We start from the raw sequence: 26,301 nt of genomic DNA, 5'->3' as shown, positions 1-26,301 counted from the left end.
TAGTTTGGTCCGTATAGCACTCAATCCAAGAGCCTCTTAGCGTTTTAGTCTATTCAACTTTAAACATGAACGCTGTCAAGAAGTTAAATACTCACACAATGTTCCTTTGTTGAATCCAAAGTATGTCATCTCGTCATGTTTTTCTTTTTTGCAATCAAGCTTATCTTGTGTACTTTTTTTTTTTTCAGGAGGAAGAGAAGAAGCAGCAGGAATTACTGGCCAAGAAGAAGGCAGAGGAAGAGGAACAGCGAACTCTCAAACTGGCGGAAGCTCGCCAAGCACTGGAGCTGAAGAGAGAGCAAGAGAGAGACAGGCTAGCTGCTGCTGAAAGGTTATCTATTGTCTTTAAATCTAACAACTGTGCCACAGATACTTTACAGGGTTCCCGCAGGGTCTTAAAAAGTCTTACATTTGATAATCAGAATTTAAGGCCTTTTTAAAAAGGTCTTAAATATGATCAAAAAAATAAGAAAGGTCTTAAATATGATTTAGAAGGTCTTAAAAATGATCGGATTTGAAAGGTACTTCTGTGTTGCGATGGCGTCTAAATGTGTTTTGGGGGAAATGTCCGGGCTGCGAAGTAACCAGTACGGTAAGAGCCTTTCAGTTCCCCCCAACAATTTGTTTTGAAATAAATCAACATGGAACCAATAATCATTAACTTCGTTTCCCCCGGCCCCTTATTGGAGAACACCCAGCTAGTAACCTAGCAACCAAGCTTCAGCTAGCGGCAATCAGAAATTAGGTATCTTCTAATCTACTTACAAATAAATATGGGGAAGTGTAAGTTCAACCGTATTTGGTTGGAAAACATCGAATTTAGTGCTTGGTTGAAACCAGTGGAGGGGAATGTGTTTGAAGCCCGCTGCACCTTTTGCAAACAAAATTAGCGTTTGTTTTGCTAATGTAGCGTTAGCTAGTGCAGCTACTCCCGCAACAACTCCGGGTGACGTTTGAGTCTACGTCAACCCTAAAAGCGGAGGTGCTGTGGACACTAAATACCTTAGCTAAACACCAATCATACAACAGCATGAAGACAGCAGAGCTCGGACTATAGCTCTTGTCACACACACACACACTTTTTGTCTAACACGCTAACGGCCCGTCCACACAGCGGCGTTGGAAAAAGCTTGCCGGCGGGCGTGTCTGAAGCTCGACCAACAACCAATCGCATGAATCTCCCGCCCCTGACACACAAGCAGCGGTTTGATTGGCTAGAGCTTGTACTGGCATATGATTTGATTGGCTGACGCTTCTGCCGAGGCTTCAAAAGTTGAACATTGCTCAACTTTTACATCCTGCAACGCCAGGAAAGCTCCGCTTTGCTTCCCACAATGCAGTTCGGCGAAAAGTGACGTCACCCCATTCAAAGTGAATGGGCAGAAGCGTTGGAAGAAGCTTCCAACGCCACTGTGTGGACGGGCCATAACACAGTTCTGTGTACTGTTATGCTGTTATGTTCAGTCATCGTTCTTATGTTGAACATGTATACATTTTAGGGCTGTCAAGTTAACGCGTTAACGCAAAAAAAAATTAACGCCACTAATTATTTTAACGCGATTTAACGCATGTGTATTTTTTGTCCTCGGCCGCCCCGTAGTTTCAGAGCGCATCGAGTGTAAAATACCATCTACAAGCTGATGCTGACAGCCCCGCTCAGCCCGCTTGTGGCAGACCACACTTCCACGCTCACTGGCAGGCCCGGACTGGCCATCGGGAGGACCGGCAGGGAGTGTGTATGTGTAGCGCGACTCGCGCGAGCGAGGCACACCTTACGTGTTGTTAGCATCTGGTGCTAGCTAGCTGCGCTAACGGATATAAAGAGCTGTTTCAATGACATTTCGCCGACAACTGCGCCGAGCACTTGACTTTATGCAGGTAGCCAGACAGTGGGACATTGTACGAAAAGTCAGCACACTCAGCACGGATAGTACCCGCTACATGATTGCAGCGTCCAGGCAGCACACGTTCGAGCATATATGCCTTGAGCGGCACATAGCTCCAACGATCCATCACAGTGTCTCCACATTCACACACACACACACACACACACACACACACACACACACACACACACACACACACACACACACACACTGTATTGTATGAGAGAGGTTCCAGGTTGAATTGAGGCGAATATTTACTTCAGAGGTTGTGGTGTTTAATATTCATGAGAATATTTGTCATTGTTCAAATGATAATAAACAAACGTATAAAGCACATTTGTCCACTCATATGTTGATAAGAGTATTAAAAACTTGAAAAATATCCCTCTAAGGTACATTTAGAACGGATAAAAAATGTGCGATTAATCGCGATTAACTATGGACAATTATGCGATTAATCGCGATTAATATTTTAATCGACTGACAGCCCTAATACATTTACTTTAAGTAATTATGGGACGTATTTCTTCTTTCCTAGCAATTTTCCTTCATACTTTCTTGCCGTGAAATAGGTCTTAAATTCTATTCAAAGTGGTCTTAAAAAGTCTTAAATTTAAGTTGGTGAAACCTGCAGGAACCCTGCTTTATAATCTATACGTAACCTGATCCCTTCTGATTATGCTAAAGTTGTGTTGAACCGAAACTTGCTCTAGTGAAGACGGGGAAAGACATTTGTTAGATTTGACTCACAAGTTTGTCTTGACTTGTATTGTTTTTCAGGGAGCGGGAGGAAAAAGAAAAAGCTCTCGTTCTGCAACGGGAACTGGAGAGAGCTGCGAGAGAGAAGGAGAGGAAAGAACTGCAGGAGAAAAGAAAGGCGCTTGAGGAAAACGGAAGACTGGTAAGAAATTATATTTTGGAACCAAGATGTCTAAAACATGTTTCTGAACAGTGATGTAGTAGGAAATGGGTTTTATAATGCAAAGACGTAAAGCAACAATAGCCGCTTTCACACCAAGTACTTTGCTGTACTTAGTGCCGGCACTAAAATCTGAATTTTCTTTAAAATAAAAAAACATCTATTGTTCTGACTTTTCTACATCTAACTCACAGGTTTATCATTACTTTGAGAAAAAAGATTATTAATTTAACCCTTTTTAGAAGGGAAGATACATTGTTCTGACTTTTCTACATCTAACTCACAGGTTTATCATTACTTTGAGAAAAAAGATTATTAATTTAACCCTTTTTAGAAGGGAAGATACATTGTTCTGGGAATGTCATTTTCGAGCCTGAGACCTGAAAAACAGGCTCAGGGCTTAACAGGTTAACAATGACTGGTACATGTAGAGCACAGCACTTCTGATTGGTGTGCATGACTGACACACAAGAAGAACAAAAAAATCGCAGGCTTTGCAAATCGCGATTTCGATTTAAAATAGATTAATCGTTCAGCCCTAGCGTGCAGAAGTTTGTACAATGGAGTCTTCTTTTTTGGTGATTTTAACTTTCTCTGTCACGACTGCTGGTACAGAACCCAGGAAGCATTTTGTGCAAGTTATGATTTTAGGGAAAACTTTCTGCAAAAGTTAATGATACATTTTCCCATTAGTTCATCTTATGTAAGTTACTTAGTGAATCCTGCAAAACGCTTATTAATGTATCGTAGGCTTTCATCAGAACCTTCATGTTATGCTGACGTCCATGGAATAACTCTGTTGAAAAATAGTCCACTCTTACTTTCAAAAGTTAATTCTATACTCTGGGTTTGTTATTCTGGCTGCTCAGCGGTCTGGTTGTTAATGTGATTTTTGTTCCACTAGGAGCAGCAGCTGAGATTAGCTGCAGTAGAAGTGGCTGCGAAAGAGAGAGAGGCTGCTGCTAAAAAGGCTGCTGAAGCACAGGTAAACCTGCAAGAGGAAATTAAGCTGTAGTGCAGATAAGAAGCAACACTTACATAAATATCCTCAGTTAACTATTTCAACATTTCTTTATTAGTATCTAAGGGTAGATTTGTTGTGCAGACAGGCGATTCAGCATTTAAGAGTTTACATCACTGCAATTTTTAGATTTTACCACATCAAAACAAACGCATTAAGACAAGCATCATATTTACATTTCATGGACTAATGAGGAGCTAAATGTACTTTTTCTCTCTCTCCTCTGTATAGAAGGCTACTGCTAGCTTGAATTTAACTGTGGATATTCAGGTAAGAATGTTGACATCAAATCAGAAAATCTGTTTTAAAATCACCCGATAAACATGGAAAGCCTAAAACCTCTCAGGGAAGCTGTAAGCTGTGTAAAATATACATTTACCACTTTCTTCTTGCTCCCTGCAGTCCTCTGTACTGACCACTCCTGTAGGAAAAGGTGCTGGCTTCAATGTGACCATAGATTTGGAGGTACATATAAATAATAATTTTGTTTCTACATAATGGAAATCATTTCTAATCGGAGCAAAGTCTTATAAAGTGTGTTTTTTAACCCTCACAATCATCAGAAATCCCCACAATCATACTCCCTCACTCCAAAGGGGCGAAACAAACCTACTACGTCCAAAACTGCAGAGGATTATGGGATGGACCAAAACAGTGACGACTCAACTGATGATGAGTCTGCGCCCAGGAAACCTATCCCATCATGGGCAGAAGGTAGGCATGATGTAAAATAATTATGAGTCAATTGTAATTTTTTGACCTATTCCTAAATTTGGTTATCATTATTAACATAACTGTGAATGTTTACAAGACCTATTTATGTATTCCCAATGTCACAGTGTGATGTGGGTCTCAAGTTCTGTTGTCTTAAACGTTGTATTTAAATGTTTCCCCTCCCAGGTCACATGCTGCAGCAGATCATTGTGAAACAGTACTACAACCCTCCTAATTTTGAAAACAATTTGGGAATAATTGAACCACCAAAACTGGAAACCATCTTTAACAAGAATAAGCCTCGCTATATGAAACGCACCAGCTCTGCTGTGTGGCACTCTCCTCCAAATGGAAGGAAGTAATGTCTGTACACTGACACAGATACACATTGCTGTTTAAACTTTGGAAGTCTGTTTCCAGTATATTTGTTTCAAATAGTCATTTATTTTTCATAAAATAATTGATGCTTCACCCTTCAACTTGGACTTGAACATTGCTGTGTATTATAAGTGGGATGTGAATGTTTAAAAATTGCGGCCAAGTACAAGCTTTTATTTGTGTAATCTGTACTGACTGTGATTATGGTAGATTGTTATGTTTGGGATTTATTAAATTGTATTATTAAAAATGTAATCCAGGTTTCAGCTTTTGATTGTATTTTATAATAATGTTTCTCTATTGTAGCTCAGTGCTAAAATACCTGTGTTCAGGTAACTACTATATTTACCAGGTGCCACAAATAAATGTGTTTGTGGATGCATTATGCGTCTTTGTCACACATTTTGACTAGCTTTAGCTGCAAACCATGACGGTGAGCAGCATGTCCTTTAGATTTTAACTGATTGGAATATGGCCATATATTATAAAATACACGTCGACTCATGGCACGTTATCCCTGCTATGGTATGTCAATCTTTCCAGCAGCCGATTGCAATATGGCCCTACTTTAACCGTTCAAAAATAAAAGCACTTGTTAAAAGCCAGACATTGGTCATTTTATAGCATGACCAGACAGTGGCGCCTCCAGAAATCTTTCATAGGGGTGGCCAAATGGGGCCACTGAAAATCTTGGGGTGGCCCACCAAAACCAATAATTTAATTGTTGTAAAAGTATAGACTAGATTAAAACAATCGCGAAGAGAATCACCTACTGATATACTTTGGTTTCTTATTTTACATTTTCTGATACTATTAATCTGAAGTGAATATAAGGATAGTTGACATTTTACTTCAAACAACATTTAAAAGAACCTTGTTTTGTGTTATGTATACATGTGTTAGGTGATTTATTTTGTTTTTTATATATGCTAGTTCTTTCCTTTTTAATAAGACAAATACAGCTTAATTTCCTAAGCTGTATTTTATAAGCTGTAAAGTTCCTTTATTGTAAGGCACAACATGTTCAGCATTCTCAACACATACAATACACAACATGTTCTTCAGTTATATTATGTCTCTAGGTTATAAATTGTTTTAGAACAAAGCTGTTTGTGTCACACTGGGATCAAAGATGATTGACATGACTTTATTAAATCAAGTTTTAAAACATGACTATTTTATTTCAACAGGACCCAAAAACACAAGGGGTATAAAATGGTAAATAAATACTGTGATTGAACACAAAAACACCATCTATTATTGACCTTTATAGCAAATTCAAAACATTTACTATATAAATGATACAAAACACCAGCTTTTAGTGTTAGACAGAAAATAGGTGACGAGACATATTTCTATTTTTTTAGATTAGGCCACTGTGGTGAGAGTAATACATATAGCTTATATTCTAATTGTTTTGAAAATGTATATTTAAACTTTATAAACAAACTGGTTACCCTTTTTTTAAATTAGCATACAGAACATTATGAAAACAAACTTGACTAATGGTCGGCTCATAACCTCAGAACACAGAAGAGGAAAAACTGCATAGATTCTCGTTTCATTTTGAAGGAGCTGCAGACCTAAAGTGTGTAGAAGACTTAAATGATTACAAAGGTCACAATCACATTAATAAAACTGTACTTAGGTTTTAGTTTTGAACCAGTCTTTACAGAAGCACCGTCTTCGATCCCCCTGAAGTGTTCGTGGGAAGAACTTCAGGTGTGGCTGCTTGGGCTGCTCTGCTCTTGACTGGGAGATGTCTGTGAAGAAATAAGAGGCAAAATCAGCTATTCTGATATTAAAATAATGATTATGAAACGAGTAGCTAACCCCTCTCCATAGTAATTAATTACAGATATTATCTGTTATATATGACAATTCTATTCAAACTCAACTACCAATAACCATGAATCAGAATGCTTTAAGTGGTTATGTCATGACTTGTGTGCTCTTCCTCCTCCTCTCCCTCATCTTTCTCCTCCTCTCCCTCATCTTTGTAGCAGTTTCAATGTGCACATGGCTATTTAATAACATGACCCACCCCTTTAACCGCCATCATCAGAGGGTCCACGTCCCTACGTTATGACGGCAGTGCGTGGATAACTTAACGTCAGCTAGTCTTAAAACTTCAGTCTCTACAAATTGAACTGCTTCAAAACCTGCGACGAGTGTGAAACGTCCGAGATCTACAAACAGGTACGTTTTTAGCAGGCATGTCAATTGTCAGCTGCCTTTCGGAGGTAACATTAGTGTCTGAGATTGAGATGATGGAGATCTAGCTAGCAATGCCTAGCAACGGTAACCATGATCTATGGTAACGTAATTTGTAGTTAGCATAGCTCGTTAGCCACCTTGTGTAATATAGCAACTAACGCTGCTAACTCCATCAATAATTAACATTTTAATAGCTTTTTGTGCTTTGTTGCCAATGGTGTCACACTTAAAAGTACATTATATCAGTTTCCCAGCATGCCATTAAGTTATTGTGAGATGAAGGTCAGTGGGGTGTGGATCAATATCAATGCAGGGGTTGATGCAATCAAATCAGCACAATCCACAGACCTGGAAAGGGCACTTCATTCATTTAGTCATACTAGTTCCACTAAACTGGTGAGGTGCATTAACCTGGAAAGGTGTTGCATGTAAACAATTCTTAATATTAAAATGTAAATGATTTTGAAATCATATGCGCCTCAATTGAGGGCATAACATTAACCAGTCAAATGCTGTTAAAATGTGTAAGTGGATATTAGATTTGCATCATTCACAAGTCAAAACTAATGGTAATCCATCGAGTGGATAGTCGAATGTTATTATTCTCTACCCATGTGCCAGTGAACAATAAAGACAATTCTGCACCCTGCCTCCATTGTGGGTGTCAAGACAGACTTTTCAAGGTCATCTCAACACTTGGACAAATTAATCCAACATTTTACTTATAAAATCCTTTCATTTAGCAGGAGTCGTAGTGACACAAACAATTAAACATTTAATAAAAGAATAATGTATCGGGATGGCTGCAGTGATATTAGATGGTGTGGTTTTATGTCTTATCCTGTATTACTTGTATAATGTGTTTATAACATACTGAATTACATTTCTCTTTTATTTATTGTTGTGATTTATGCAGAAATGAGTTCACAAATCCGACAAAACTTCCACCAGGACTGTGAGGCTGCCATTAACAGGCAAATAAACCTGGAGCTATATGCCTCCTATGTTTATCTCTCTATGGTAAGAAATGCATTAAAATCAATTCAATGTGCATCTTTTCTGCTCAAAGCTCACTGCTCACTGTTGTTGGTGTCCCATTAAGCTCAAAAAGATAAAATAGTTTTTGTCTTCTTTTTTTTATGTCTTGTAGGCATACTATTTTGATAGGGATGATAAATCCCTTCCAAATTTTGTAAAGTTTTTCCACACTCAGTCCAAAGAGGAGCGTGAGCATGCTAAGAAGCTGATGAGTCTGCAGAACCAGCGTGGAGGCAACATTTTTCTGCAGGACATTAGGGTGTGTACTGATACAAAGTCCTGTTTTTGATGAAGATTTGCAATTCATGTTTTTCCATTATTGCATTTTGATGATACGTTTTAGTTTGTCAGTTAGGGTCCAAGTACCAATTTAGTATATCATTATTAATATATCTGTTGGGTATTTTTGTAAAATGTTGCCAGTGTTGAATTGCTGAATTTCTTATGTGCATCTCAGAAACCTGATAGAGATGAGTGGGGGAGTAGCCTGGAGGCTCTGGATTGTTCCTTGCAGCTGGAAAAAAATGTAAACCAATCCCTGCTGGACCTGCAGAAACTGGCAGCTGAACACAATGATCCTCATGTAAGCAGCAGAAACATGAACAGCTGTTTTAGCCGGTGCTTGAATGTCTGACTTTACAGGCATTCATCTAGAAATTCCTTTTAAAATATGTATTTCACTCTGTCACACACGCATGCACAGCAAAACGATGCTATACACACCAGGCTTTAGAATTTGTAACCTCATATGCTCTCCAGCTTAGAGATTTGGTGTAACTGAACAATTAATGGATAACATAAAAAATGTATCTGGTAGCTGTTCCAAACGAGTCAGCAGGACCTAAGACAATCTTTTACAGTAAAATGAGTTAATTTTGTAGAATAGATTTGAAAAATAAATTAAATATTGTTATTCACTTATTACAATTTTTTTTTGACGGAAGTGATTAACAAAGACACATCTCAGGGTTTTTAATGTTTATATATTTTGTACCTATATTATATTTTGATTATTAGTTTTTATTTAGTTTATACATTTAACGAGGGTTGTACGAAATAATTTATATAAAAGGGTAGGTGTTTATGTTCAGTATAAATCTCCTGTGCTTTGTCACTATTTCAAAAGTACTGATTTATTTAGTTTTTTTATATGCATACTTACCTTGAATAAGTAGATAATGACGGAAATAAACTAAACCTAAGAGAACAGAACATATTTTAACATTTGGAGGATCAGTAAAATAAGATTAAAGTGCTAGGACTGTTTTAGGTGCTAAAGCTTTTATGTGCGCTGCTGCTCTAGCTTGGAACACTATGCAAAAAATATTGAAACTCAGCATTTTGATTCCCTTGCATCATTTTAAAGCACGACTGGATGAAATATTATTGGATACCTGTAAATGTAAATAGATGCTAATGTGTACCCCTGTAATTATGTTGTGATGTCCTTTTTGTTTTCTGTTTGTTTTTATATGTGTAACTCAATGTACCGCAGGTCTCCCTTGTAAAAGAGATCGTTGATCTCAATGGGATTTTTAACCTGGATAAATAAAGGCTACAAAACAAAACAAAACATTAAACTGTCTTTTCCTTTTTTCCACAGTTGTGTGACTTCATAGAAACACATTTTCTGGACGAGCAGGTGAAATCCATCAAGCAACTGGGAGACTGGATATCCAACCTGCGCCTTATGGGAGTGCCTCAGAGCGGCATGGCTGAGTATCTCTTTGACAAACACACCATGGCTGCAGAGGAAAGCTAGACTGCACTGAGTTTTTTCTGGTCAGCGCTGAATGTCAGTCCACCCTTTCTCTCTGAAATTTCTTTATAGAACATAATTTATAAATACTTGGAGTTGTGAATTTAAGTTGACATCCTTGTATAACAACATACAAAAGTAAAAGGTAATTTCAAGTTTCATTTTTTAATTGAAAAACAAAGGAAACATAACATGATATGTAATATTTATTAAAGAGTACACTGATGGACACAATGCCAATAAGACTCGTTTCTGTACGGATATATAAAATTGACTTCTTGAGCTGCAGAAGAAACTAGAAAGTGTTTCTTATTTTTCCTTCAAATGTTGGCGGTTAGATCTCATAATCTGCTTTTTAACTTATAAGTAGGTTAATTGTTCGATAAGAGTTTAACAGAAAGTACAGATTAACTCAGTGTGTGCAACAAATACTTCACATTGTTGTGTCGGCCTCCGAAAGACTGTAATGCAGTTCAGATGTAACATAGAGCCTGTTTGTGTGAAATATTTTGCATGCCAAATGTGATGCAAAGCAGTCTGGTACACCTTGTTTTCTCAGTCCTCTCTCGCTCCTGCCGCTTTGTTCACGCCACTGTCCACCAGAACGCCCAGCAGGTCCCCTTCGGCCAATGAGATTCCTGAATCATTGGGTGAGTGTTGCTGATTGGTTTCCTGCTGCACTGACGCCGAAGTGGAAACTGCGTTCATGTTGTTGCTCGGCCCGCCGTTGATGCCCCCGTTGCTGGCCCTCATGCTGCTGCCCCTCATGCTGCTGCTGAAGTTCCCTTGGTTGCTAAAATTAATGTGACTCGTACCGTTGCAGAGACTTCCTGTTGTGCCAGTGCTGTTGGTGCTTGTTGCGTCAATGCTGCCAGAGCTGCTGGTGGGATTACTGGGATTTGCTGCTGCTGTGCGAGAGGGAGGAGTGAACGAGAACACCCTTTCTGCTCCACTTCCTGCCGCCCGAGCACTTTGGGGTCCGGGATGGCTGTCAGCTGAGTGGATGGTGTCCAGAGTCAAGCGTGGAGGGCGGCGAGACAGCAGGCCTTGTCCGGGTCTGATTTTAGATATGGGGCAGAGTTGAGGTAGGGGGTCTGGGAAGGAGAAGGTAGGGGCATTCAGCACCTCGCCATCCCCACTGAGCCAGGGGAAAGCAGAGGAGGGCGGTTGGGGGACGTGGTTGGGAGTGTCCGGAGGCAGCATCTGTGAGCCCACCATTGGAGGAGCGAGGGAGCTGCAGCTGTGGTCCCACTCGTTCTGATTTCGCCGGGCGGGTCGAGGGCGCTGCGGTGTTGGGGGCACGCAGTGAATGGGAGTTTGTGGGCAGCTGTAGAACCCTGGTCGCTCATACAAGGGCATGGTGGAGAAGGCATAGTCTGGATCTCCCTCACGATTGAAAGGATGGCGGCTCTGACTCGGAGGCTCCTGGTGCAGGTACAGAGGGAAGCGGCTCTGTGGAGCTCGGGGGCGGCGGCGCAGCAGAGAGACCCGGGAGGAGCGAGAGAAGTTAGGAGACTGGACACCAAGGAGACGACCCAGCCCTTCGAGCAGCGGGGTGGAGTAGTTGGCTTCCTCATGTTCTTTAATTTGCTCCAGATTGGACTGAAACTCCATATCCTCCTTAGGAACACTAGTTTAGATTACAAAGGGGGTCTGATGGTTAGGGAAGTCATTTCTATAAGTGTTTAAGAATTGTCCCCCAAAAAATAGAAGCATTACTGAACCTGATGTCCAGGGCCGAGCCCATGAAGGAGGGTTTGCGATGTTCAGCACTGGCAGCAGTGTAGGGAGGCTGAGGTTCAGACTCATTCCAGTACATATCCCTCTCAACCAGCGGCAGGCTGTCGTACATCTCATCCACAGACAGCAAGGACACCTGAGAGAATACAGAAACCACAGCTAGTGCAAGAACAGGACAGCCTTAATCTGTGGCTCATGTATAATAATTTGAATCCTAACCTGTAAATTGCGATCAACGAGCCAGTTGGTTTCAAAGTCGTCATCGTCTTCACCAAAAGGATTTATGAGTTGCTCAGCCACCTGACACAATGAAAAGAAGAGACCATAATGCATCTCAGAAGGATTAAGAATAAATCAAATGTCTTGTGTTGCATCAGTGTGACTTCATCTTTACCTTCAGCCAACCAACATAGAAGAAAAACTGCAGCAGGGTGAAGACAGGCAGGTAGAAGTCCAGATCGTGACCTGAGTAACCCTGAGCCGGATCCAAGAACTGACGGCCAATCAGACAAGCCAGGAAGAAACTGTACACCGCCACTGTCACCACCTAGTCAGGGGTTATATGGGTTTGCATTGATTTCTTTTATTTCTGATTTTTGTCCGATTGCTATGATCAAACCAAGTTAATTGTTTCAGTTAAAGGATTATTAGTTGTTTTTAACACTTAATGATTCATAACAATGTAAAAACTATCAAATCTGTTCTACCAAAAAGGTATCTACTTTATTTCAGTTACAGCTCAACAAACCTGAGTATAGACAAGAGGCAGGCTGATCCAGTCATAGCCGTACAGCTTCATGCACTTTGCCCGTAAACTATTCAACTCCTGAAAAGAGAAGTAAAAGCAATATTATAAAATGTTTCAGAGCAACAACGTGAAGATGTTCAGGTTCCTTTGACCAGCAGAAATATAAAGACCTACAGTAAGAAGGGCTGTGAGTGCAACGTCGTTGTTGATGCGACCCTCAGTCCGAGCCCTCAGAGCCAGGCTGACAAACCACATGCAGGGAACCCAGAACTTGTTGTGAGGAGAGCGCAGTTCCTCCAGGTGCCTGAGCTCCTCCGACGTCATCAACCCTGAGAGGCACAAACACAACGAGTGAAGGAATGAAGCAAATAGAGAAAGCACTTAAGATGTTTGTTTCTGTGACTCTGAACAGTACCTATAATCTAAGTTCCAAGCAGGGTTAGAAACAGTCTTCTGATTATTAACTTAAAGGGGACCTATCATGCAAAATGCACTTTTGTACGTCTTTTATACATGAATATGTGTCCCCGGTGTTCCAGGGAACTCACCAAGTGTCAGAAAACACAACCCTCTCTATTTTCCTCCATACCCAAATCTCTAAAAAAGGGGCTGCAACGGATCTGATCAAAACTGATCCAGATTTGAACACTGTCCTGACGTCAGGATGGTGGCGCTACGGCTATTGGGCCAACTCCACCAATCAGGAGGAGACAGCCACGGTCATTGCCGTTCGAAAGCCCTGGAGACGCTGTAGTACATATGCCAGGCCTGTAGGTGGTGCTGTTCTCACAGAATCAGCCCTTGCAAAAACAGAGCTAAAAAAGTGCAAATTGAGCAAAACGAGGCATGGCTAAAATGCATGATCTGTTTGGTATTTTGAAGAAAAAAAAGTATAAATATGCCTTGTATGGTCCTACACTATATTATTCAAATATAGCATGATAGGTCCACTTTAAGTAAAAGTAGCAATTCCACTGTGTAAAAGTAATTAGTAGTATGTAGTAGCCTATAAAGTAAAAGTGCTCGTACTTAGTTCAAAAGTATTCTTGAGGTACCTAAGGTAAAAATACTCGCAGATTGGTCCACAGAATATTGTGTGATATATTATTGGAATAAAGTAATTGATAGATTAATGTACGCATTACATAAGTGTTGCAGCTTGTAAATGTTGGGGCACATTGCTGCAATGTGTTATACTGCTGTGGTGCATAATCTATGATGATATATCATATTTTATTTGTTGATAATAATTTCAGAATCTGTTAAGTATCTAGGTAATCTAATCATCAAATGAATTTGCTGGAGTACATCTTCCTTTAAAGATTGGTGGAGTAGAAGTATAAAGTATCAGAAAATGTAAATACTCAGGCACCTTGAGTACTTAGTTACTTTCCTCCACTGTTAAGTAGTGAATATGTTTTAAACATTATTCATAACCTGTGACAGGCGGTCCACTTCCCACGGTTTCTTATTTTTAACAGTGCAAACATATCCTATAGATATGGGCGTGGTTGTGCTGCCATTAAACTGGCCAGACCAACAACATCGAGTTTAGTCGACTTCACCTCCCCCTACCTGCCTGCACCAGGTGCTCCATGGTGGGGAACCTCTTGTAGACGGCTGTGCTAACAGAGCGGTAGATCAGCACACCGGAGAGGTTGGCATATCGCATCAGAGTTCGTCTGGTCAGCCTTGAGGCCTCGTCGTCTCCACGAACATGGCCGCCCACTAATGCTGCCAGGCGGTCCGGCCAGGGGACATTCTCAAACTGGCCCCACCAACGGGACACGACCAGGGTGACATAGAAACCTGACAACAAAATGTAAGATAGGTATTTCGAGCCCACCTTCTGTAAAGGTTTCCAGCAACACTGTGTTGAAATTCAGATGTATGCAGAAGAAACAATGAGCCTCAACTCACCGAGCACAAAGGACACAGGGATGAGCTCTGCGTAGCGGTCACAGTATATTGAGAGCTTCTCGAACAGCCTCCTCTGGTCATCCTTTAACACAAACCTGGTGAAGGAAACACTTTGAGTTCATTACAACTTTTAACTTCAGGTCACTCTTTATGAAGACAGGAGGACATGAATGTTTTCTACTGATATCTCCTATAAGAGTACCTATAAACAATACTGAAGAAGTAGTAGAGGAGAGTGAAGATGATGAGCTCTCTGTAGAGCAGTTTGTAGACGCTGCCTTTCCATCGCAGGAGCAGGTGAAAGAAGGTCCCCAGACCTGCATCAGCAACCCTGCGCGAGTATGTGACGGTCATCGCTGCTGATTGCTGCCCAACTTTCCGGCTGACTGTGTCGTGACATGAAGGAAACCAGAGTGGTGTTGTTCTCGTTGCTTCGCCAGAGCTCAATGTCAGCAGTCAACCTAGATCTCATAAGGCCTATTTAGTCAGATCTAAAATAATCAAGTAAAACAGCAGCATTAGATATGTTAAGTTCTCCACTTACTCTACAATCCAACTGTTTGCACTCACCACATCAACTGAAACTGGTTACCGTTTTATACACCCTTAAATAACCATATAACTGAATACTTTCCTTAATTTTAGAGATCTTAATTAAGCCGATTCTTCTGAAGAGATGTTGACAGTGCTACAACAGGCAAAATACAATATCTAACAGTCTAAAACACAAAGCTGTGAATTTTTACTCACCGAACAATTTGGAATTGTCTGGCCATCGTGCTCACTGCGGCCCGAGATGTGTTGTGTCGGTTGGAATGATGTTGATGAAAGGTAAGCAGGAAAGAAAAACAGAGCAAGGGACTCCTGCACCTCCGGTCACTTGACGTGTTAATCTGTTTGAGCAACAAAGCTGCATTGTGAGGCCGGGTATTGTTAATCTGAACAAATCTGAGGAAAGCACCCACACTGCCACAAATAGGGTGGTTAAAACATGACAAGGTTGTGATCAGATTAAGGAAATATATCTGTATAAAAACAATGTATTCATAGCGCAGCTGTTATTTATCTCTGTGTTTTGCTGAACACATTTTAATATCAGTAAACACCAAGAGGGTTTGTTTGAAGCCTCATTAAGTATGCACTCATGGAAAACTCCTGATCAGGTGGGGCTGTGTCCTCCCCCTCTGCTGGAAGAAATGTGCACCGCTTGGCTCTGACTGAGCAGAAGGTGTTAGTGATTAACCCTTCCTGTCTAACCAGGAGACCAACAGCAGGGCGAAGTACGGACTCTATTTGATCCTTTTGTTCTTAAAGATGAATTTATTTTCAGTTTTGACAGTTTTTTGATGCTCTATAACACTTTGAGATCAGTCTTGAACACTTCGGTGAGTATACTGTGTATTTTTCTGTCCTTAAATCATCTTGGATTAAGTCTCCTTCACTCCACATGTGCGTGATACTTGCACGCTACTGTTCTTAACAAAGGCTGGTATGTTTACACAGGGTTTTTAAGAATGAAATAAAGTCCTTATGAGAACCTTCAAATATAAGAGCTGTTCTGGCTCTGCAGTACTGCAAGTGAGGGAGGTGTGTAAGTTATTCAAACACTGTAGAGGTCATGACTTGTCCACTGATTACTGCAGGACTTTGAGTGAAGGTTTGTTGAGTGAAACTTATTTAGTTTTTAGGAGAATTAAAGCTGCATTCTTTAACTCTTTCTTTTCTCCATTGAAGTGGCTTGAAACCCAAAGGCACCAGGATCATTGAAAAATATAATAACAGACTTAAGGTAAATCCAGAGCAGCCATCTTGACGTTTCTGATGAGTTTCTGCACTGCCTGAGAGAGAGACATGGATCATTTTGAGGGAATTCACAGCGTCCAGATTTCCTCTTCTCCACCACCTTCAACAACAGCCAGCCCAGGATATGAAATCATCAAAGGGAAATCTGGAATATCAGTGTATTCCTCAACCGTGTTTTTCGGGAAACCTGATGGCCTGGGACAGCCAGCCGCCAGACGCAAGTGCAGCAGGGATGCTGAGGAGATAGGATGTGTTGTTGGACGGTGAGTGACAAAGATGATGAGTTTGATCTCACCAATATACTTAAATATTATGGAAGCCCTGTAAAATGAGAAAGAAATGATGTTGACCCATGTTCTGAGTCTGGTCCTTAATGGTCTATCCCCTCTGTTTATGATTTAAAAATGGCTAAACAAAAGGTATTTCCAGGAGAATTTTTCTAAGTTCCTTACATATTTCTTTCCATCTGTTAAACAGGTGGCAAAACAGCTCTGCCAGGTTAAAAACAAAATTATTTTTATATTGTCAGGATCATTTGTCTGTTATTCTAATTTTGTAGAACATCAGTGCTTTTAGTCTTATTTAGATCATAGGATAGGAGGGCTATCGTCCAAATGACTATCCAAACAACAAACACTTGATCCCGACCAAAAGAAAGCTGCTAAAACTTCATCGTTCATTTCATTTTAAGTCATAATCACAGGAGACAAGACTTTTAAAAAAAAGATTCAGTGCTATATCATGAAGTGTTAGATTTGGCTCCCTACAGGTTAGCACAATGGCAGTAATGCCATTTGATAACTAAGCGTTGCATGTAAAGCCTTATTCTGCATTAAAGGCTTTAGGCATAGTGAAAGGAAATTAGAAAGTGAAATCTATGCACCATATTCAGAGTGAGCGCATTAATGCAGGTTTGAGGTTTTAGGTCTGCGGGCCTGTGCGGGGTCAGATCAGGACTTGTTTTGATGTTGTTTTTTGCCTTTATTAGAGAGTACAGGAGAGAGCTGACAGGAAATGAGGGAAAAGAAAGGTTGTACCTCTGTTTATATTTAGGGTAAAAAACACCCCTTCTTTAAAAATTAGACTAAACATTTATATTTAAAACAACAATTGTACAATACTGGCAGTGCACTTTGTTTGACAATCAATGTCATGAAGACACTATATCTGAAGAACATAATTTTGGCCAAATGTTTTAATGCCTTTGAAATAATGTGAAACTCTCTCAGGACTTTTTCAAAAATTGGTTTACCAATCTTGAATTTGATAGTATCGTTAAATAATGATAAACCTTCTTGAAATAATGAGTTAGAATCTCAAAATCATGAGTTGTCTTCAAATATTGACTGTCTTGAACCTACATTATTTCTAGACTCACATTTACTATTTGGAGATTCTTATTTAGTTGGCTATTTTGAGAAATGAATTCATCATTTTGAGAAAGCTTATCATATCCTACTGATTAGGATTAGGATTAGTCTTTTTTATATATAAGAGCATAAAAGCCCACGTTTTCTTTATATGTAGCTGTAAGAGCCTCTCATATTTCCACTAAGAGACAAACAGCTAACATAATGATGAGGTGTCAGTATAACTCATGGAAGAAACTGAGTTTATGGTATAAGTGCTGATGTTAGCTTGGATCTGGGAGTGGATGCTCTGTCATGTGACCGCTGAGAAAGAGGCAGAAACTGGGAGCAGAGACAATCGTTTTTCTTGACTGGACATAAGGACACGGAAATGAGAAGAGACACAACAGAGAAGGACAAAGCTGGAAAAGTGATAACAAAGTCGGTGTTACACTTTTAGATATTTATTGTTGTTCCCGGAGCTGCTGCTGCTGTTGTTGTTATTGTCTACGTCAGCGTCCGCATTCCTGCGCTGATTTAAAGCGGCTGAGATTACTTTCACTGAAACCAGCTATCGTTAGCTCCGTTAACGTCAATTATTTGTTCATTTAACACGAGAACAACCCTTGAAGGACCCTGGAGGGGACACACTTCAGAAAGGACGGGTGGGTTATATCTGCTTCCCGGACACTGACAGGGTAAGGGCGGATAGGCTACTGAAACCTCTCCCTGGTAAAAAGTTGTACCCGGGAGCTAACGACCAGCTAGCTGCAAGCTCGGGCGAATGTGTTGTAGTTTGTGAGCTTTGAGCATGAGTTTAATGGAAAAACTACACAACATTAAATCTAAATGTTGGGATTTCTTATGCAGATTTCACCACCAGCTGAGGTGACAGAAGTAGGCTACTTAGATTTGAAGTATCAGAGTGTAGGAATACTCTGTTTCAAGTAAAAGTCCTGCAATCAAAATGTTGCTCAAGTAAAATAACTAAAGTTTTGGCATCAACATACTTAAAGTACCGAAAGTAAAACTACTCATTATGCACATTGGCCAATTTCAGAATAGTATATCATGTTTTGATTCTAATTGGCCTACCGTGTATGCTGCAGGGTAGATTGTGAATTTACTCCAGGTGTAACTAAAGTCTGATTTAAGAGTTGATTATATTTCACATGAATGATTTTATTATTATTAGTCCAAATCTGCAAAGTAACTGAAGATATTAAATATATTTAGTGGAGTAAAGGTACACGATTTACCTCCAAATTGTATTGGGGTAGAAGTACAAAGTCTCTCAAAATGGTACTGTACTTGGGATAAATGTACCTAGTTACTATAAACCACTGCTGAGAGGTCTTTAACATTGTTAATGATAACACTTCCAGCTATAACTCAGTGAGAGAGTCACTAAGGGAGAAAGATATTTTGATGTGGTCCGCTTCCATTCTGCTCTCTAAACTGAGCATTATTTGAAAACTAAAGTAGCAAACATTTTTGAATGATTTATATGAATGTTTAGCTAAATGTTTTTAACTATCAACTGAATGTATATTGGTATTAGTTATCAATATTTGTATGATGATCTCACTATGTGATCCATACTACCTACTCATATGAAAATGATGCTTATGATGTTAATGATACTGAAAAAGGTTTTTATTTGTAAACGACAATGAACAGTATTTCACATTGATGCTGCAGTTCAATGTTTTGCAGCAGAGTTATCTCAGAAGTTGATTTACATCTGCAGCCCTTTGCAGTCACAACGAAAGCATATACACAAAGCAAACAGGACAATCAAATTGAAGTGTAATCAGTCCTAATTTATCATCACATCAACCCCTTTATTCTATACTGTCTTTATAGCAATCCAGGAGTGGATATGAAAAATGATTGTTCCCTCAATAACAATGATTATATATCTGTTTGTGTGAAGGTTGGTAGATCTGGATCCAGATCCGAAGTCCAGAGTGGAGGGAGGAGGCTCGGCTGGGCCCCCCTCATCCAGAGCCCATGGCGTTCTCTCCCGGCATCGCAGCTCGTCGCTGGAGATCAAAGAAAAAGAAATCAGAGAAAAGGGCTCTGAGATCCTCACGGAACAGCTGGACGCTGCAAAGAAGGTGTTGTAACCTATTTTCTAGTATTGCACACACATAAAGCATTGTGTAACCTGAAAAAAAGTTGACGATGCAATTGTCCTTCCTTGTTAAATGTGGTTGTGACATTTTCTCTTTCACATTCAGGAACTGAAACTAAAGGACAAGGAGTGTGAGCGTCTGTCGCGGGTCAGGAATCAGCTGGAGCAGGAGCTGGAGGAGCTGACTGCCAGTCTGTTCGAGGTAACGCCAACAGATGCTCTCTGCTGACTGCACTGTCATTTAGACTATGATGATCCGGGAAGTAACATGATGCTTTGCAGCACTGCAAGACTTTGTATTCACAATTTGCATTGCAGTGAAAATTGATCTAACAGGAACAAATGGTTGTATTATGTGTCGCATAGTGTAATGTGAAAGGGGTTGCTGTGAATTATGACAAAGCAAAAACCTCCAAAAACTGCAGTTCATCATAAGGCCACTAGAAGCTGGACCCAAAAGACCTCAGTATTAAATTGCCCAACTGATTGGAGATTTCCGACTTCTTAAAAACCACAGCATAGATGGACACCACTTGTGTAACTGACCATTTCCATCCTTACAGGAAGCTCACAAGATGGTGAATGAAGCTAACGTCAAACAAGCAGGAGCGGAGAAACAACTGAAGGAGGCTCAGGGAAAGGTGTGTGATGTTTTTGTGACTCTTTGTAACATTAGAATTCCCTCCCCTTATTGATTTTCTTCCCATCATCAGACTTTTGTCTCTTTAACTTTTATTTCTCTGTACATTTTCTGTCTCCCAGATTGATGTTCTTCAGGCAGAGGTGACAGCGCTTAAGACTCTTGTGTTGACATCAACACCTTCTTCCCCAAACCGCCAGCTGCATCCTCAGCTGCAGGCGTCGGGAGCGAGGGGGGGGTACAGACACGTCGGGGGCCACGTCCGCAACAAAAGCGCAAGCGGGGCCTTTCCATCTGTACCTGGAAAACAAGAAAACACCTCGCTTTCCATTCAGCCTGCGGCCAAAGAGGACAGAGAGGTAACCACAATGAGGTTGTAAATGTCCCTCTTGTCTCCTTTGGCATTTCTCTGTTTCTACCTTCCTGTTTCCAGTCACTTGTATCTTAAGTTCTCTTCTTTTCCTTTCCCTCAGTACTAACCTCTCCCTGACTTGCTCGTCCTCTCTGTCTCTGATGTCTCTTCGTCTCTCAGCCTGCTGTTCCTGCTCTCCTTTCTCTGATTCTCTGCCTGGTTCCTGGCCAGTCTGTCAATGTGACCTTTGACCGGTACTGGCAGGAGCGGGGGGAGGGGCTGTGCACTGACAGCAGACAGGTAACTGCCCTACCTCAACCAGCTGCATGACGTCTTTTCTATAACTGTGCTTTTATGCTTTTATGGGACAATGAGCGTGTTATTCCTTCCTTATTGTTAAAGTGACAAAAATACGCTGTATCTCTTCGGTAAAATCTTTATCAGTCTGAGAGCATCAGTCTAAAGTTCTCCAGAAAGACATAAAAAACGAAATGTGTTGCTTCTATATCCAATTTTTCTGAAGGATATGGACCCTTATATTTTAAAGCACAGTTTTCTAGCTAAGTGTAATGTTATTGTTTGAATTTGTTAGCCATTTGCCCATTTCCTTTTAAAGTACAACTAATGATTTATTCACAAAACAATTCCAGGCTCAACAATGTCTGTCTGGTTATGGAAAAAGCTGACATTTGTATTTCGAGAGTAACAATTTTAGGACATATTCCCCTTTTTTAAAATAATTTTCACATAAGTAATTGGATGACACATTCGACTGTGAAAAATAGGTTGTGAAAGTACGCAGCAAGAACAAAAGCGTCATAAGATTAATGGAGGGGCTGGTAGAAAAGTGAATTCTTAAACTTCTTTAAAATCTTTACCCAGCTTTCTGTGTTTTCTCATGATTCTTAACCATGGTTTGCTCTAGTGATCGCCACATTTAATTCCAATTAATGCAATAGTTGTTGAGATGTTTCAGATATTTAAGGTTTTGCTAACTTTTCCTCTGGTGCTACCATCAGGTAAATGTTTTCACTTATCCTGTAAATATATTTCCACATCTACTTAATGGTTTGTCTTCGTTACTCTCTTCATTTCTGACTGAGGACATTCCCATTAACCACAGCTTTACTTATGTTTGGTGCTTATTAGCAAATAAAACCAATGTATGATGCTAGGCTCTAAACCTGGTTAACATTATGAATTGTTAACTTTAGCATGACTTCATTAGCATTTAGCTCAGAGCACCTATAGCCTCAGTACATCCTCACAGAGCTTGTCTGTATACTGTCTTGTTGTTGCTCTTATGTCTTCTTAGAGTTGTGTTGACTGACTTTCCTTAATGGTGTTGTTTTTGATTTATTGTATTGAGTGGTGAAGCCCAAAACGTTTTTGCACAATCCATTTTCCAGATCTTTCTAATGTTTATCGATCAAAATAGTTATTGAATGATATTTGGAAATGTGCTGGGATGTCTTGCTCTGTTGTCATTTCTAGACTTTCCAAATCACCTCTTTAGTGTTTTTGCACAATATTATATTTATTGTAATAGCAAGCCAGTTTGCTTGTATCTGTTTTAAAATGTATTGTCATCTTGTGCATCGCAACGTTCCTTAAAGTGGACCTATCATGCTATATTTGAATAATATAGTGTAGGACCATACCTATATAAGGCATATTTATCATATATATATATAGCCATGCCTCATTTTGCTCAATTTGAAAAATGTTAGCTCTGTTTTTGCAAGGGCTGATTCTGTGAGAACAGCACCATCTAGAGGCCTGGCATATGTACTACAGCGTCTCCAGCGCTTTCGAACGGCAATGGCCGTGGCTGTCTCCTCCTGATTGGTGGAGTTGGCCCAATAGCCGTAGCGCCACCGTCCTGACGTCAGGACAGTGTTCAAATCTGGATCAGTTTTTATCAGATCCGTTGCAGCCCCTTTTTTAGAGATTTGGGTATGGAGGAAAATAGAGAGGGTTGTGTTTTCTGACACTTGGTGAGTTCCCTGGAACACCGGGGACACATGTTCATGTATAAAAGACGTACAAAAGTGCATTTTGCATGATAGGTCCCCTTTAAATAAACTGGGTTATGTAGGGTTGGGAGAAAGGGGGTATAACTTCCTATAGTTGACACATTGACAGTTTAATAAGTGATGGATTCTTCTTGCAGATTGACTCCGTTCTGTATGCAGAGTTTTTGATGTGGAAGGAGAACCTGAGTGTGGAGCGTTCCTCTGCCTTCTTGAGTCGAGTCTACAGAGAAGACATCGGACCCTGCCTCTCCTTCACAAAGTCTGAGGTCAGCATCTCACCGCTTCTTTACATGAACACTTCGCTGTGTGTGCTGTATTTTAGTGTCTGAAGTTATTGATAATGATTCCTGTTGTCCACAGCTGTCGCAGCTGGTGCAGAGCGCAGTGGAAAACAACTCTTTGACCATCGAGCCGGTGGCCATGTCAGCGTTACCCATGGTGAAAGCCTCTGCTGTCGAGTGTGGCGGCCCAAAGTGAGTTCAGTCTGTTCTTATCATCTATCATCCCATCCTCTCTTTCACCATTCACTGCTAAACAAGTCAACACTGATAATCCATCCTTCTTTGGTTTTGTAATCTCCTCTGATGATTAGACGTTATAGCTGAAGGTATTTTAGGAGGGGTTTAACCAACGGGCACATTTCTAATCACTGTCTGATTTAAAAAAAAAAAATCTTTAATCTTTTTCTTCCAGTGGCTTTAGAGCAGCAATAGAGACGTAAGTCCTCTCAGGAACAATCAGCTGTTCAGCTTTTCACTAACGCAAAGAACTGAAGCATGAAATTAATTCTGTCTTTCCAGACGTCGCAAAAGTTGTAAAGAAATCTGTAACTGAACCAGTTCTGCATGTCTCTTGTTTCTCTTCCAGTGACTAACTTTCTCTGAGTGTGCACTAATATGTGTTGCCATCCACTACTAAATCATTTTGCACCTGGACTGTGTTCTCACATTGAATTGTTGATAATACCTGATGAGATGTATCTTACGTTTGCTGTGATAAAACATGACTGTGTGTATCCTGGTCTCTTTCATTTTCTGACAGCCTGTGTTTCTGTCTGTAGAAAATGTGCATTGAGCGGCATGTCGCGCCTCTGCAGACATCGCATTAAACTTGGTGACAAAGGAAGCTACTATTGCATCTCTCCCTCCAGCCGAGCACGGGTAACTATCCCTTATCTCTGTAACCTTCATCAGACACAAGTGTTGCTACATGTGACCTCGTCTTTATTTTGTCCTTATTTCCCCCTTCTAGATCACGGCTGTTTGCAATTTCTTTACTTATATCCGCTACATCCAGCAGGGCCTGGTGAGACATGATGGTAAGTTAACACTAAAGTGAATTTCATATATTGTTTAATGTAGTTAGTACGAGTCTGTTTTTATACTTAGATTCTTACTAGGCCAACAGTGGTTGGTAGTAATGTATTATATTGTATTTTGTACATGTTCTTTGTTTCATATACTATCTTTCTCAATATATTGTGCTTTTTAAGAATAGTTGTTACGCAGACTACTCTTTATTATTGGCCAAGTACATTTGCAATAGCATATTATGTACTTGTACATTACATTGGGCTACACACTCCATGCTATTTTTACAGATACATTTAGCTTAAAGGGGACCTATCATGCAAAATGCACTTTTGTACGTCTTTTATACATGAATATGTGTCCCCTGTGTTCCAGGGAACTCACCAAGTGTCAGAAAACACAACCCTCTCTATTTTCCTCCATATCCAAATCTCTAAAAAAGGGGCTGCAACGGATCTGATAAAAACTGATCCAGATTTGAACACTGTCCTGACGTCAGGACAGTGGCGCTACGGCTATTGGGCCAACTCCACCAATCAGGAGGAGACGGCCACGGCCATTGCCGTTCGAAAGCGCTGGAGACGCTGTAGTACATATGCCAGGCCTGTAGGTGGTGCTGTTCTCACAGAATCAACCCTAGCAAAAACAGAGCTAAAAAATGTCAAATTGAGCAAAATGAGGCATGGCTAAAATGCATGATCTGTTTGGTATTTTGAAAAAGAAAAAGTATAAACATGCCTTATATAGGTATGGTCCTACACTATATTATTCAAATATAGCATGATAGGTCCACTTTAATATTTTTAGCTGAGTGCACATGTATCATAGCGATTGTCTGACAGAAAGAAATAAGATAAAATACTCACCCTTAACATGCACTTAGCATTATCACCTTAAATACATCAATGTTATAAATTGCATTTAATGAAGTTACTCACTACTTGAGACGTTTTCATGAGATACCTTTTGTACTTGAGTCAACATAATCATAAAGTAACAATCGCTTATCTTGACTGTTATTTTTGTCCATGCTATCCACCACTGTTTGCAAACCGAGTTTCTTCAGGCAGCTGACATGTTGTATCTTTTGTCTCTTTGCCTCGGTCCAGCGGAGCAGATGTTCTGGGAGGTGATGCGTCTCCGCAGAGAGATGGCCGTGGCTAAGTTAGGTTTCTACCTCACTGACCAGGGCTAGAGACCCTCATCATCTTTGAGATCAGGGTTAAACTGTGGTAACAATCAGGTCTTTAGATTTTGTAGCAGAGGTTGTACAGCATCAGTGCTGCAGCAGGCGTCGACCAACAAGGGAAGCAGAGAAAGTTCATGTGCCTCTTTTATTCAATATTACAAAGAGTTAAACCAGCACAGCGAGAAGGAAACATGACATTAAAAAAAGCATTATTCCCAGATATGTAAAATATATTTCTGTTATACGGCAGGCCTCCAGTAATTCTCCCCGGTGGAGTAAACTTCTCACGTTGATCCTAATAGACTTCATGTATCATGTAAAGATGAGCACAACACATGACAGCAGTGTAGAGAGTTTAGTTGGTCTCTTACCTCAAGTATTACACATTTGTATGTAATGTTATAGTTCTACTGTGAGATAAGCAATATCTATGTGGTTTTTTCACAACAAGTATTTTTACATGAATATAATTCACACTAGTTCTCGGCTATCGGCTCAAACACAACAGACTTTCTCTCAGCATGGCCTTACATGTGTTGATGCCCTCTTGCACTACCTGTCCTCGATGCCGTTCAAATTCACACAATATAAACAGCTTCATGTCAGCCTGACCTGCACTTCATTATAGAAATATTGTTAATGATTTAGTTATGACACCCCCACGCTCAAAATGGTGACAGTTTCACAATGTAGTCCGAAAATGAACAAGCTTTAATACAAGTGATTGCAATATGAAATGTTTTTTATGCAATGAAAGAGGATGTAAAGACAATTAAAAGCCATAAATAACATGGCATGAATGCAGTACGTAGCCATATTATACAATGTATATTGGTTGTGCTTTACAGTATAGATTAGTTATTATGAATGAACAATTTAAAAAATAATGAATATTGTTTCAGAAAGTGCAATAATAACTGCTTCTTAGCCTTTTTTAGGCTTGTAAGGCGCCTAACCTCAGTGTACTGATAATCAAAACACTCCATTAAAGACAACACATTGAAGCCTCACTACATCTCCTTTGTACTGTGTGTGATTTATAGGTCTCGCTTGAATAAAATCTGATAGCAGAAAAATGAAGCAGCTGGTTTGTCTTTGATTTCGGCTCTTTGCGATGTTTAGTGTGGGAACGTCACAGGGATTCA

At 40.1% G+C, this 26,301-nt stretch overlaps 4 protein-coding genes across 11 annotated transcripts in view; 3 read left to right on the top strand and 1 right to left on the bottom strand.

The window, feature by feature from the left end:
- The window catches only part of incenp (inner centromere protein), an 11,658-nt gene extending 6,135 nt beyond the window's left edge, over positions 1-5,523 (top strand). For 2 of the 6 annotated variants that reach the window (XM_034142087.1, XM_034142085.1), the window contains exons 15-21: positions 189-331; positions 2,667-2,788; positions 3,708-3,790; positions 4,058-4,096; positions 4,229-4,291; positions 4,390-4,540; positions 4,727-5,523. In XM_034142087.1, coding sequence (XP_033997978.1) covers positions 189-331; positions 2,667-2,788; positions 3,708-3,790; positions 4,058-4,096; positions 4,229-4,291; positions 4,390-4,540; positions 4,727-4,902 — 777 coding nt within the window. In that variant the 3' untranslated portion in view covers positions 4,903-5,523. The remainder of the gene's footprint in view (positions 1-188; positions 332-2,666; positions 2,789-3,707; positions 3,791-4,057; positions 4,097-4,228; positions 4,292-4,389; positions 4,541-4,726) is intronic. The other 4 variants (XM_034142088.1, XM_034142083.1, XM_034142086.1 and 1 more) reach the window with 3 other exon arrangements.
- A 921-nt stretch (positions 5,524-6,444) lies between these two features.
- On the bottom strand, positions 6,445-15,375 carry best1 (bestrophin 1). Its single transcript, XM_034142081.1, has 11 exons — positions 15,091-15,375; positions 14,543-14,831; positions 14,341-14,435; positions 13,996-14,229; positions 12,595-12,749; positions 12,421-12,498; positions 12,067-12,219; positions 11,892-11,972; positions 11,657-11,808; positions 10,479-11,562; positions 6,445-6,681 (listed from the first exon to the last, which is right to left on the bottom strand). The coding sequence occupies exons 2-10, from the start codon at positions 14,692-14,694 to the stop codon at positions 10,488-10,490; spliced, it is 2,175 nt and encodes a 724-aa protein (XP_033997972.1). The 5' UTR covers positions 14,695-14,831; positions 15,091-15,375; the 3' UTR covers positions 6,445-6,681; positions 10,479-10,487.
- On the top strand, positions 6,982-10,175 carry fth1b (ferritin, heavy polypeptide 1b). The gene is made up of 5 exons (XM_034142082.1): positions 6,982-7,117; positions 8,052-8,155; positions 8,286-8,432; positions 8,631-8,756; positions 9,777-10,175. Exons 2-5 carry the CDS (start codon positions 8,054-8,056, stop codon positions 9,933-9,935), a joined length of 534 nt encoding a protein of 177 aa, XP_033997973.1. The 5' UTR covers positions 6,982-7,117; positions 8,052-8,053; the 3' UTR covers positions 9,936-10,175.
- A 154-nt stretch (positions 15,376-15,529) lies between the features above and the next one.
- Positions 15,530-26,236, top strand: rab3il1 (RAB3A interacting protein (rabin3)-like 1). 3 transcript variants are annotated; one of them, XM_034142058.1, is made up of 12 exons: positions 15,530-15,725; positions 16,075-16,406; positions 19,429-19,612; positions 19,736-19,831; positions 20,193-20,270; positions 20,392-20,628; positions 22,795-22,923; positions 23,018-23,130; positions 23,351-23,374; positions 23,718-23,817; positions 23,909-23,975; positions 25,077-26,236. In XM_034142058.1, exons 2-12 carry the CDS (start codon positions 16,192-16,194, stop codon positions 25,160-25,162), a joined length of 1,329 nt encoding a protein of 442 aa, XP_033997949.1. In that variant the 5' UTR covers positions 15,530-15,725; positions 16,075-16,191; the 3' UTR covers positions 25,163-26,236. The 3 variants fall into 3 exon arrangements, with proteins under 3 accessions (XP_033997949.1, XP_033997950.1, XP_033997951.1); XM_034142059.1 differs by lacking the exon at positions 23,351-23,374 and having other exon boundaries at positions 15,532-15,725; XM_034142060.1 differs by lacking the exons at positions 15,530-15,725; positions 16,075-16,406 and adding an exon at positions 17,812-17,933.
- Positions 26,237-26,301: the final 65 nt, after the last annotated feature.

Source organism: Trematomus bernacchii, unplaced genomic scaffold (genome assembly GCF_902827165.1).
Source record: "Trematomus bernacchii unplaced genomic scaffold, fTreBer1.1, whole genome shotgun sequence".
Lineage (NCBI taxonomy): Eukaryota > Metazoa > Chordata > Actinopteri > Perciformes > Nototheniidae > Trematomus > Trematomus bernacchii.
This window is presented reverse-complemented; position numbering and strand designations above follow the sequence as displayed.

Excerpts from the sequence above, each read along its gene's own strand:
- fth1b (XM_034142082.1), top strand. The coding sequence starts at position 8,054 with ATGAGTTCACAAATCCGACAAAACTTCCACCAGGACTGTGAGGCTGCC. Across the intron at positions 8,156-8,285 it reads CCTATGTTTATCTCTCTATG|GCATACTATTTTGATAGGGA; the intron begins GTAAGAAATGCA and ends TATGTCTTGTAG. Across the intron at positions 8,757-9,776 it reads CTGAACACAATGATCCTCAT|TTGTGTGACTTCATAGAAAC; the intron begins GTAAGCAGCAGA and ends TTTTTTCCACAG.
- best1 (XM_034142081.1), bottom strand. The coding sequence starts at position 14,694 with ATGACCGTCACATACTCGCGCAGGGTTGCTGATGCAGGTCTGGGGACC. Across the intron at positions 14,436-14,542 it reads TTCTTCAGTATTGTTTATAG|GTTTGTGTTAAAGGATGACC; the intron begins GTACTCTTATAG and ends TTCCTTCACCAG. Across the intron at positions 12,220-12,420 it reads TGCCTCTTGTCTATACTCAG|GTGGTGACAGTGGCGGTGTA; the intron begins GTTTGTTGAGCT and ends ACCCCTGACTAG.
- rab3il1 (XM_034142058.1), top strand. The coding sequence starts at position 16,192 with ATGGATCATTTTGAGGGAATTCACAGCGTCCAGATTTCCTCTTCTCCA. Across the intron at positions 20,271-20,391 it reads TGAAGGAGGCTCAGGGAAAG|ATTGATGTTCTTCAGGCAGA; the intron begins GTGTGTGATGTT and ends TCTGTCTCCCAG. Across the intron at positions 23,131-23,350 it reads GTCGAGTGTGGCGGCCCAAA|TGGCTTTAGAGCAGCAATAG; the intron begins GTGAGTTCAGTC and ends TTTTTCTTCCAG.